Source organism: Salminus brasiliensis, chromosome 16 (genome assembly GCF_030463535.1).
Source record: "Salminus brasiliensis chromosome 16, fSalBra1.hap2, whole genome shotgun sequence".
In the NCBI taxonomy this organism is placed as follows: Eukaryota; Metazoa; Chordata; class Actinopteri; order Characiformes; family Bryconidae; genus Salminus; species Salminus brasiliensis.
The window spans coordinates 2,492,666-2,505,648 of NC_132893.1; the positions used below are offsets into that span (position 1 = coordinate 2,492,666).

At 43.3% G+C, this 12,983-nt stretch overlaps 1 protein-coding gene across 1 annotated transcript; it reads right to left on the reverse strand.

Moving 5' to 3' along the window:
* Positions 1 to 5,444: 5,444 nt before the first annotated feature.
* LOC140536973 (GTPase IMAP family member 9-like) lies at positions 5,445 to 7,885 on the reverse strand. Its single transcript, XM_072659097.1, has 3 exons — positions 7,806 to 7,885; positions 7,551 to 7,633; positions 5,445 to 6,115 (listed from the first exon to the last, which is right to left on the reverse strand). Exons 1-3 carry the CDS (start codon positions 7,883 to 7,885, stop codon positions 5,445 to 5,447), a joined length of 834 nt encoding a protein of 277 aa, XP_072515198.1.
* Positions 7,886 to 12,983: the final 5,098 nt, after the last annotated feature.

Sequence of the window (12,983 nt, forward strand, 5' to 3'; positions counted from 1 at the left end):
CGTCAAAGCAAACGGTTTTCATTTTGCATTCAGCTCTGCTGGAGATGCGTCTCCATGCATCTACACGCACTGCAGTGAAGTGTTTTCTCACAACGGCGAGATGAAAGCTCCAGGCTCATGAGCCGTGGCATCCGATTGCAGATTGTAGAAATGCATTTTCAAATCAATCAATGGCTGCCTTACCAGGAAGCACCGGATGTCTGAGAGATCACTGCCAAGCAAGGTGCGGGACATTTCTCATAAGGCTTAAAAGCGTCTTTATTAAGAGCTTACTGAAACTTCCACCATGTGTTAACATACTGAAATGATTACTCACTGCATTTTACCGTCCATTATCAGACCTGAGAGATCACAAATCTATTTCACAGCAGAGCAGACCTGGTGGTTAAGGCTCATTCTGTAGACGATTCTCCAGATAAAAATATGTTGTTTACTTGCATTTATAAAAATATGACAAAAGTTTTCAATCATTCAGACAATCTTTATTTAAATTTGGAGTAAACAAAGGGTGACCAGCCTTCACAATGTAGATGAGCCAATACAGAGAATATGGATTGAGAAATGAAAAATAATATTTTGATACTAAAAATTAGATTTATTTTAATTTGATCATAATTTTTTAATTCAAGAATAATAAAACTAAACAAAACTGAGGAGAAAAACAAAAAATGGAAAATAAAAACAAAAGAACTACAAAAAAGTAAATAAAAAAAAAAAAATAATATATGGCTAGTAATATATATATATATATATATATATATATATATATATATATATATATATATATATATTACTAGACTCAAATATTAAAGCCATAGACTGAATGGAGATGTTTAGATACTAAAAGTATAAAATATTTATATTAAATGTCTGACCAGTCTGACTGTGAGTCTTTAAAAACACACTTCTCTACTTCACATACTAATAAATGTATTTGTGATGGTTGTGCGCCAAAAATAATTAGGTTAATAATCATAATGATCATAACCAATCTTTAGGATTACTCAGATTTTGAAATTTCATTTCACTTCATTTACCGGGATGCTTTAAAACCCAAGTTACAAAAACTGGTGAAATGATTGATATTGGGGCTGTTTGTTGCTGACCCCCTAAAAATTAATTTTACATTATTTGTATTTCTGAGCCCTAAAAACCTATTTTAGTTCATTTGAATAAGCATGATTTTTACAGTTACACTCTGTATGTACTTTAAAAGTATATATTTATATATATTATTCTTTATTATTATTATTATTATTATTATTATTAGCCTATCATGTGCCTTATGTTTTATCTGGTTATATTATGACCATAGTCATTCTTATTTGAGTCAGCAGAGGGCAGTGTAGTGAGAAACCTGTATTCACTGTGCCGTGTACAGCACACATAGAGCTGCATCTAATGCTCACTTATTTATTATTATTACTTATTATTTATTATTTGTGCATTTCAGTGCAGGACTTCAGTGCAGGACTACGGATATGATTAGGGTCAGGGTCAGGGTTAGATTTTGGGTTGAGGTTTAGATTAGGATTAGGGCCAGAGTTATGGTTAGGTATAGGGTAAGGCTGTGTTAGGGCCAGTATGGGGGTTAGGATTAGGTTTTAGGTTGAGATTAAGGTTAGGATTAGGGTCAGGATGAGGGTTAGGATCAGGTTTTAGGTTGAGATTAAGGTTAGGATTAGGGAAAAGGTCAAGGCTATGGTTAGGTATAGGGTAAGGCTGTGTTAGGGCCAGTATGGGGGTTAGGATTAGGTTTTAGCTTGAGATTAAGGTTAGGATAAGGGTCAGGATGAGGGTTAGGATTAGATTTTTGGTTGAGATTAAGGTTAGGATTAGGGAAAAGGTCAAGGCTATGGTTAGGTATAGGGTAAGGCTGCGTTAGGGTCAGTATGGGGGTTAGGATTAGGTTTTAGGTTGAGGTTAAGGTTAGGATAAGGATCAGGATGAGGGTTAGGGTTAAATTTGGGGTTGAAGTTACGGTTATGATTAGGATCAGGGCCAGGGTTAGATTTTGGGTTGAAGTTTAGATTAGGATTAGGGCCAGGGTTATGGTTAGGTATAGGGTAAGGCTGTGTTAGGGCCAGTATGGGGGTTAGGATTAGGTTTTATCTTGAGATTAAGGTTAGGATTAGGGTCAGGATGAGGGTTAGGATTAGGTTTTAGGTTGAAGTCAAGGTTAGGATTAGGGAAAGGGCCAGGGCTATGGTTACGTATAGTGTAAGGCTGATTAGGGCCAGTATGGGGGTTAGAATTAGGTTTTGGGTTGTGGTTAGAGTTAAGGTAAAGATTAGAGCCAAGGCTATGGTTAGGTTTTGGGTAAGGCTGTGTTACATTCTGCTTAATGCAAGCAAGATATTAAGTCTATTTGATGTAACAGATGAACAGTAAATATAAATATGCATGTATATACACACACATAATTATGTATAATTGTATATTTAATGCAATCAATTAAACCATAAACATCACACCCACATCACAGCTGCTGGTAGACGTAAAAAGCTTAACCTCATGTTGTGGCATCCAGGTGATTATGCCTTGGCAGTGGGTCAAGAATGTATGAAAGGAGGAATTTGCGGCATGCAGGAAGAGGGAACACTTTTTCTTTTGTCAGTCGATGGAAGATTTTTTCTACTGAAACCACTTCCAGTCAACAATCATTCAAGGAAACTATAGTTGGAATGTTGAAATGCCCATAAAGCTTCAACCTTAGACTAACCAGTGACGCTTGTAATAGTGTGCAGGTTATATAGGTATTGGGTCCTATGCACGGACAAAGAGTTCCAGTTCCAGGGTTCTGTAGTAAATGCAATGATTCTATATAAAACCCCCTTTGGATTCTTTAAAAAGCCCTTCCAGTGCAAGGGAAACCTCTTGTAAATGGTTTTATCCTTTCATGTGTTTACAAATGGTTGACTATGTTGCACCAAAAAGGGTTAAAATGTTGTAAAAGGATCACGTTTGCAGTTTTGTTTATGCTTTACTATGTAGAACTCATTTGCTTGGAGTGCAAGGCCTTAAACTGGCCCTATACCTTTACATTATGTGTACACCATGGGTCTATAGGTAGGTTGTATTCATAAAGTAGGCGGTGGGTGAAAGTATGCATTTGCTCATACCTTTCATCAGCTTTCTTATTGTGAGTGTAGCTCAATGCTCTCAACACCAACCAGGGTGTCAAAACACAAAGCATATGAAAACCTACTGAGTTTTATAACCTCTGTGGACCTCATATATAAAAGCAGTCCTCATAATCCAAAGAAAAGTAAATTGGTATCAGGCTGATAAACCATGTTAAATGTGTATTTTTCCTGTTCTTTTAAAGAGAGTCTGAGATCTTCAGCACCTCAGACAGAGTGTACAGGCTTTATGGGGGGTTTATTTCAATTTAGGAAAAATTATTTCTTAATTTAAAGATTCTTTTCTGTAGAAATGTACCCTGTAATAAAGAAGACCGTCATTGACAGATGTGCTAGTTTGGAGTTCATTTTGCATTTATCAAGAACTATACTGAAATATTGCAAAACAAAGCAGACGTCTCAGATTGTTGGCATGTGCATGAAGACGTTTGTGTGCAGTGTCACAAAGAGGACAAAGACAGCACTGCTAAAAACAAATGCGAGAAAGACATCAGGAAGATGAAGCTAGTTTCTTTGTTTACACTGCTTACAAGGTGAACAGATATAATTTAGAGATTAGACCTCAGTGCACCTCTATATGACGTTCCAGTTAGCTTCCATTAAGATTGCTCAGACAGCCCTAAGGCCTGCTTATCTCCCTTTGTGTCAATAAAGGAGCTCTATTTATAACTCTAAAATCTAAAAATGAAATGAAATGAAATTTCCATGTATGTAATATGCATACTTATTTGACTTGTAGAGTGTCAGACATGTGTGTGTGTATATATATATATATATATATATATATATATATATATATATATATAGAGAGAGAGAGAGATAGATAGATAGATAGATAGATAGAATTCATATATTATTATTGCAACAATAACCTAACATTATGTAACTTATTATTGAACTTTTTTTCAATATCTTCCAGTATGAAAAACACAACATCAAGAAAAACATACAGAAATCTAGATCTTTTTTCTAGAGATCTTTAAGTATATTAATTATATCATACAAACTATATTTGCATTATATTATTTTAAGTGATTGTAAGATTTGAGTAGTTTGTGTATAAGTACAAAAATAGCCTTAGTGTTATCCTATGCAAAAACTGATGCAGTTAAATATATGAAATACCTGAAATATACATTGATATATATATATTTATACACAAATTACATAATGAATTAATTATGACCCATTTAAAACCTATCAGATATTTCTTACCTGAGTGGATGTTTGGAGATTTCCCCACAAGAGGGCAGTGTTCGATTACTTTGCACTAATATCTGAGTGCAAAATCTGTTCTGCAGGTTTGTATTGTACAGCAATGATGTATGTCTGGGTTGGACATATGGTTTTTAGACAGGCCTGTAATTACAATATAACCTTCACATCCTGCGGTGGTTCTTTAAAAGGGGGATTCCACCTTTAATGTTTCCAACTGTCTGCATAATGTAACCACTGAAATGTAAACAGATTCATTAAGGATGGTTTGGTGTGAAACTGTTCATTCATTGGTAGGTCCAGAAACTTGCTGACACAGATTTCCTTCACACAAATATAGACATTTTATTTACAATGCAAACTTACAAGTGAACCTACAAAAAATGTACTTTTCTTTGGGGACTGTTTTGCCTCATCACACCCTGTACATATCACTGTGTATGTAAGCTAGGGTCAACTGATGTACATCAGGCACTGTATTTATTTATGACATATCTCCTATCTTAGCCACAATGCAGCTTGTCCAGGGTAAACCTTTATGGACAAGTCCATCACAACCTACATTAGATGTATTATTTATGACTAAAATGGTAAAGGATGAAATCTGGACAGTTGTGCCTAAGGTAAGCTATGGTAAACCGATCAGGCGTATCAGTAAATCCTCTGTATGTGTCTCTAGAACATATCACTCTGAATGACTTACTTTTTCAGCATGTAATTGAATAGAAATTGAAAATTAGGTTCCCATTTAAAACCTCAAAAATATCAAATTCTTCAAACTCATAGAAATTTTAAAGGTTATTTTAATAACCAAATTTGGTTGCTCTGTAGCATCTCTCTACAAAGGTTCTTTGGCACCTTTACAGTATGCAGGTATTACAGTATGCATGAACGGCCTATGACAGAGCTCTTCATTTCAGATCCAGGTCAGATTCAGCTGGGGTCCAGCAGTTTGGTGATTACCTTAAAAAAACAGCAACCAGTGGAACTGAACCAATGAATTGATTCAGCAGTGCCCAATACTGTGGAGATCACAATCCTGCACTGGACACCGGTTCTCCACAAAGATAACTGAAGAACCCTCATTTAAGATGTTTTGCAATCACTATTACTTGACCTCTTAAAACCAGGATAGAGCTCTTTAATGTTCTGCTTCTGCTGGACCTGCATTTTCATGATGCTCTCCATCAGCTTTCTCACCTGGTGAGGGTTTTTTTCGTTGTTGTTAAAGGCGAGATACCTGGAACCGAATTTTCGGATCAGCTGCTGCAGCTCAGGATCGGCAGTTTTAACGTAGTCATCTAAACTTCTCCCCTTCAGCTTCTCTTTGCCCGTGAACAGAATGATCGTCTCCTTGCCCAATTTTGCACCAAACACTTTCCCTATGTTGGAGACGGCCTCCCTCTCCCCCTCGGTGAAGCGACCCATGTGCATAACCAGAAGATAAACGACAGGCCCGGGCTGAGAGAGTTCTTTACACTTCTGAACTTGGATCTCTGGATTCCTTAGATCCTGGTCAAAGAAATCTGGGGTGTCAATGACCCTGACTTTTATCCCACACACTACTCCCTCTGCCGTCTCACACTGCAGGGTCACGGGTGCAGAACTGGCACGGGACTCAAAATGTCTCCTGGCCAGTATGGTGTTCCCAGTGGCACTTTTGCCACTGCCGGTCTGTCCCAGAAGCACAATGGTCATCACATTTCTTTCTCTGCTGGTTTTCTTGATATCAGGTGTGGAGACCGCCTGGTTTGCTCCTGGGACAAAATGTCAAGTGTATCATTTCAGTAAAGGTCAGTCGGTTGCTGTGGACAGTAATTAAGGACAATGTGTGTCCCTGAACTTTGACAAGAACCTACAGGTTACTGGTTTCAGATGATCAAGGTAGTTGAAAAGCTGGTCATCTAGGGGGAAACATCATACCCCCTGGTATGCTGGTAAGCCAGTTATCTTTGAAACATGCCACTGGCTATTTAAAACTGATGGGGTAGGTGATCCATCAGAAAAATCAGCTTGACCTAGCAGGGCATCATGCTGGTCAGACTTGTTGACAAGATTTGATTGATTTCCCATTACCAAAAGGTCTTATTTACTAACTACATTACAGCTGACAATAGTAAAAGCATATGGTGTCCCTTGGGATTCTGCATTGTCCATACATTCAATTAATATCACCCGTAGAAATCCTAACCACCAATTCTATCATTATGTTAATTTATAGATTCTATGTATATAAGAACTCTAGATACACGAATTTCAGTTTGCAGTCCGAATTAGAATAATTTCAATGGCAATTCAATCCTTTCTTTTGAACGATGATTCTGACTGTGTATTAAATTGTTCCTGACAATAATCTTGATGGCTGAAATGACTGCGGCAAATAAAACCCTCAAACAACTACGCTGCACTGCATTGGTAACCTCCTCATTCTTTGTGTTGGAGATAATGGTGGAACCCCCAACTGCTTGGATTTATGGTCCTAAAGGTCCTTAGGCACACTAAAGGCTTGGGGAAATACTGCCAAGAACCTTGCTGGTTTATTTAGAATGATATTTATTGCTTTTGAATATTGTCATTTTTGATGACCTGGCCATTGGTGAGTGGTGGGGGGTGGTAATAGGTGGGTATGCAATCATATGAATGCTTTTATGGTGTCTATTTGAGTGAGATTAATACCAAGTCCTGCAGCATACGACCCACTGAAGGCCAATTCACACATCTCAGTCACTGAATAAAACAATATTAATGACTATTTATGATTTATGAGCATATGAGTATTTTATGAAAAAATAATGCATGACTATAAGATGGAAAGAACCCTTCTAATGAATGCAATGAGCTACTGTAAGTTGCACCCATTGCTGACACAGATGTACAGATGCACACACACGCTGCTTTTCTAGTCCCTGTAGAGAAGTAGTACTGCCAATAGAATAGGACTATCTGGAGCAGATAAACAGGAACCTATTAGCACCATGACTAAGGCCAGGCGTGGGCTAGAGGGGTGTAACACTTCCAGCATTAAACTGCAGAGTTCTCTGTGGTGATGATGATGATGATGATGATCATGATGATGGTGCTCCATCCCACTTTTGGGATTAGTTGGGGAGTTTTGAAGTTTACATAATTAAAATATTGTGTCTTGTCCTGAAACAAAGTTAGGAAGGTATGAATGTAGAAATGGTGCACTACCTATTTTTCTGTCTTCCAGCTGTCTCTCTTCAGGTCGCCTCGACTCAGTAGGCAAGGACTCTTCACACTTGTAGTCTTCATGTCTGATCAAAATATGAAGCATGCTATTAGTAATTAGTTACATTTGTTAAGTCAGTCAGTAAGCCAATCAGCTTTCTCCTTCTTTTTATTTAGTGAGACTTGACATGACCATGCTAAATTATTATTATTGTTGTTGTTGTTGTTGTTGTTGTTGTTGTTGTTGCTGTGCCTTACCCCTGTAGTTCAGGGCTCTCTTGCTGTTGTGGGATCTTATAAAGCTTCTTGAGTTGATCAATCAGTTCCATTCTGTCCATTCTATTATTATTAACAATGACATCAGTGTTATTATTTAAAATATTATTATCATTAATAAAAACAATAATACCATCATTATTGTTGTGGTCACTGTAAAGAAGAATCAGTGTCTTACTGCTGTAGTTCAGGCCACTCTTGCTGTTGTGGGATATTATAAAGCTCCTTAAGTCGATAAATCAGCTCCATTCTGTCCATTCTATTATTATTAAAATAACAATTATAACAATCATTACTATTACTATTATTAATATTACTATTACTATTATTATTTTATAATATTTTATTTTATAAATTTTTTTGTTATGTGGTCACTGTTAAGAAGAATCTGTGTCTTACCGCTGTAGTTCAGGCCTCTCTTGCCTTTGTGGGATATTATAAAGCTCCTTGAGTTGATGAATCAGTTCCATTCTATCCATTCCTCTGTGGAAAACACATAATCTCTTGCCGCAGGCTTGAGCGATCCTTCTGAGGTTCTGGTCAACTGTGCATGATGTTGATATCTGCTGTAGAAACTCGTCTTCGACAATCAGTACAGGAACCACTTTGTCCATTATCGCTTGTCCGAACGTCTGCTGCAAGTATGTAATCACGCTGACATCCTCCTCAGACACCCATCCATGCTGAAACACCAGGAGGAACACACTCAGGGTGTTCATATTGTCCAAAATCAATTTCTCAGTCTCTGGGTCTGGTTTGTTGGACAGGTCAGGGGTATCAATGATGGTGATCCAGTTGGCATTGATCTGGAATGATACGATGTATGTGGAATGGTCTGGCTTGACGTCATCATAGGTGAGCAAGGTGCTCCTAACAACGTACTTGTCAGCGCTGTTCCGGCCCAGCAGCACTACGATGTCAAAACTGCGGTCTTCACCCAACCCTGTGATCAACACAACACAACATACTCATGTTTATACATTCACTTAGGCACCATCCTTACCCAATGCATGATCAATCAGCCGAGACAGGCTTGGTATCTGATCTTACCTGGATGTCTTTAGCACTGGAGTTGTGTCTGTAATGAATATACCAGTTAGCATGCTGCTAACTGCATCCTGGTGTTTCATCTCACACTCACTTCTAACCATGTGGAGGTGTTCAGTTCTCTCGAAAAGACTTGCTTATGTGGTTTCTGATACTGTATGATTTACTGTTATCTAGAAACATGGACTAAAGTACAAATGAAATTCAGGGTTCGAGTTGACCAATTTGGCTTTTTTAAGCTTCTTTCGTGGAGTCGAGGCAGGCAGTCATGGCCCAAAGGCTAGAGAAACAAGCTAGGGACTGGAGGTTGTAGTTTGATTCTTTGGAACAGTGGGAAGCTTTCTCATCCATCAACATTCATGAGAACCCCCTAACTGCTCCCCAGGTGCTGAGATGGCTGCCCACTACTCCAGGTGTATTTATGTCTTATGTCTTTTCAGAGTTAATCGACTGCGGTGCAGAGGGCAGTTTCATGAGCACTGGCGTTGTATCTCAGCCGGGGATTCCTGTTAGGCCACTCCAAAGCAACATAATGGCCTGAAAAAATAGAAAGCAGCATATTGTCCTGGATTGCTGGAAACCAAAAGGGAGCTTGAACTAAACCCTACAGGCAGCGCCTGGGTGGTATAACGGAAACGGAAACTTGAGCAGCGCTCAATAACCAAAATGAGGGGAGTTGGGGAACCAGCCCTTGGACCAAACGGCAAGGCCGACCAAACCTGTAACTACAGTGTGCCGCCAAGAGCGAGGGTCACCTTGCTGGGGCATGGGTACCCTGAGCATCCAGACAGGAAGCGACTGAGCCTCGCTTGATGCATGAGTTGCTGGGACACCTGCTCCTGAACGTGGGTAAAGCACCTGAGCTGACCTGAACACACCTGAAACCTAGGAGGAACCTCAGGGAGTCCTGAAGGCTCCAGCCGGTTCAATTCTCCGCACCGAATGGTGGTGTCGAGGCTCCTTAAGTACCCCCCTGCCCAGGTGAAACTCATGATCAAAACAATGAACGATAACAACTGAACCAGACACACATGAACTAAAACAAAATGGAAGTCCTTATTTGGACCTGTGGGTGGCGGCTCGGAATTGCCCCGGGTGAGGGCGCAATACTGAGTGCCTGACAGTACCCCCCCAAGGCGGTTGGGCTAGTCCCCCAAAGGGGACACAGCAGTTGGCGGCCAGCAACCTGCAGAGCATAAACAACCACTGAGAAACCCCACTGGCCAGGTGTGCTGGAACGTGACCGCCAAAGTCGCGAGGGTGCAGCACGAGTGGAGGGCAAACCTTATGGGGGCGACCACTAGGCCTGGGGGCTGGCCTACTTGGGTGACATGTGTAGAGTCCCCACTTCCATGCAGGACCTAGGACATGATCGGCTGGCACCCAGGAGAGCTCCTTGGGACCATACCCCTCCCAGACCATAAAGTACTGCATCCGGCCCCCATGCCTCCGGAATCTGCCTGACTTTGTAGGTAAGGGTTCCCCTCACCTCTCCGGCTCTGGCAGCATGTCAGCCAGGGTGGCCTCGTCCTGGGGCTCGGGCACCACAGGCTTATGCTGGAAAACAAGTAAAAGAGAATAAACATGGTGTTGTCTTTACCCCATGTAGCCTCGATACGAGGTGCCATAGGCACTAGAGCAGACGTGGCGGGCGCCGCTGGCATTAGCACTGGAATAGATGAGGCGTGTGCCGCTGTACTTGGCACTGGAACAGGCGCGGCGGGCGTCGCCATTACATCGCAGGGACGGACGTGGAGGGCACCGCCTTTGCAGGAACAAGGGTGGTGGCACTGCCTTCACAGGAACAGGGCCAGCGGGCACCGCCTTCACAGGAACAGGAGTAGCTGGCACTGCTCGCCTTGGGGCAGTTGCAGGCACCACTGCCAGACCAGAACTAGAAACAGGGGCAGCTGGCCCTGCTTACCAGCTGCCCACCGGCCAAAGATAACTTAACTTTCCCTCTAGAGTCTCGTGGCATGAGTCCACTGTGGCCTACCAGGGGGGCGGTGATGGCTTGGGACTGGAAGGTTGTTGCTTTGATTCTTTGGAACAGTGGGAAGCTTTCTCATCCATCAACATTCATGAGTGAGAACCCCCCAACTGCTCCCCAGGTGCTGAGATGGCTGCCCACTACTCCAGGTGTATGTATGTCTCATGTCTTTTCAGAGTTAATCGACTGCGGTGCAGAGGGCAGTTTCATGAGCACTGGCGTTGTATCTCAGCCGGGGATTCCTGTTAGGCCACTTCAAAGCAACATAATGTCCTGTACCCCATGTAGCCTCGATACAAGGTGCCACAGGCACTAGAGCAGACGTGGCGGGTGCCGCTGGCATTAGCACTTCATCGCAGGAACGGACATGGAGGGCACCGCCTTCGCAGGAACAAGGGTGGTGGCACTGCCTTCGCAGGTGGCACTGCCTTTGTCTCGTGGCATTATTCCACTGTGGCCTACCAGGGGGGAGGAGATGGTTGTTACCCCAGGTAGCCTCGATACGAGGTGCCGCAGGCACTGGAGCAGACACGGTAGGCGTTGCTGGCATTTTCACAGGAATAGATGCACCGTGTGTCGCTGTATTTGGCACTAAACCAGACGCAGCAGGCACCACTGGCCTTGGAACTGGAAAAGCCGTGGCGGGCATCACCATCACAGGAATCACATCGCACTGCTTGCCAGCTGCCCGCCGGCCAAAGATAATTTAACTTTCCCTCTAGAGTCTTGTGGCATTAGTCCACTGTGGCCTACCAGGGGGACGCTGATGGCCTGTACCACAGGTAGCCTCGATATGAGGTGCCGCAGGCACTGGAGCAGACACGGCGGGTGTTGCTGGCATTGTCACTGGAATAGACGCGGCGTATGTCGCTGTATTTGGCACTAAACCAGACGCAGCAAGCGCCACTGGCCTTGGAACTGGAAAAGCTGTGGCGGGAATTGCCATCACAGGAATGGACACGGTGGGCATCACCGAAACGAATACGAAAGGCAACGTCATTGCAGGATTGGAGGGTGGAGGGTGTCTTCATCGCAACCCTCGGATGCGGTGGGCGACGCCATCGCAGGACCAGATATGGAGGGCATCGTCATTGCAGTAATGGACGCAGAGGGCGTCACCATCACAGGAACGGACACAGAGGGCACTGCCTTCGCAAGAACAGGGGCAGCAGGCACTGCCTTCACAGGAACAGGGGTAGCTGGCACTGCTCACCTTGGGGCAGTCGCAGGCACCACTGCCAGACCAGAACTAGAAACATGGGCAGCTGCCACTGCTTGCCAGCTGCCCACTGGCCAAAGATAACTTAACTTTCCCTCTAGAGTCTCGTGGCATAAGCCCACTGTGGCCTACCAGGGGGGCGGTGATAGCCGGTACCCCAGGTAGCCTCGATACGAGGCATTATCACTGGCATTATCACTGGAATAGATGTGCCATGTGTCGCTGTACTTGGCACTGAACCAGACGCAGCAGGCGCCACTGGCCTTAGAACTGGAAAAGACGTGGCAGGCATCACCATCACAGGAATGGACACGGAGGGCATCGGCATTGCCAGAACGAATGCGGGCGTCACCATCGCAGGGACGCCTGGTAGCCTCGATACGAGGTGCCTTGGCACTGGAGCAGATGCGGCGGGCGCCGCTGTCATTGGCACTGGAGCTGACACCATGCATGTCACCTTCACAGAAACTGACATTGTGGGCATCGCAATAGTGGAGGGTGTTGTCATCGCAGGAACGGATGCGGAGGGCATCGTCATTGCAGGAATGAATGCAGAGGGTGTCACCATCGCAGGAAAGGACACAAAGAGTATTGCCTTCACAGGTATGGACACAGAGGGCACTGCCTTCGCAGGAACAGGGGAGGCGGGCATCACCTTCACAGGAACTGACGCGGTGGGGATTGCCTTCACAGGAACGGACGCGGCGGGCGATGCCATTGCAAGAACGGATGTGGAGGCACCGCCTTTGCAAGAACAGGGCCGGCAGGCACTGCCTTCACAGGAACAGGGGCAGTTGGCACTTCTCACCTTGGGGCAGTCAAAGACATCACTGCCAGACCATAACTAACAACAGGGGCAGCTGGTACTGCTTGCCTGGTAGTATGCGCAGATGCCACTGCCCGG

What these genes read in the sequence shown, in the direction of transcription:
- LOC140536973 (XM_072659097.1), bottom strand. Translation starts at nt 7,885, where the DNA reads ATGGACAGAATGGAACTGATTGATCAACTCAAGAAGCTTTATAAGATC. An exon ending in GAGAGCCCTGAACTACAGGG is followed by an intron (nt 7,634 to 7,805) that starts GTAAGGCACAGC and finishes TATTTTGATCAG; the next exon opens with ACATGAAGACTACAAGTGTG. An exon ending in GCTGGAAGACAGAAAAATAG is followed by an intron (nt 6,116 to 7,550) that starts GTAGTGCACCAT and finishes ATTTTGTCCCAG; the next exon opens with GAGCAAACCAGGCGGTCTCC.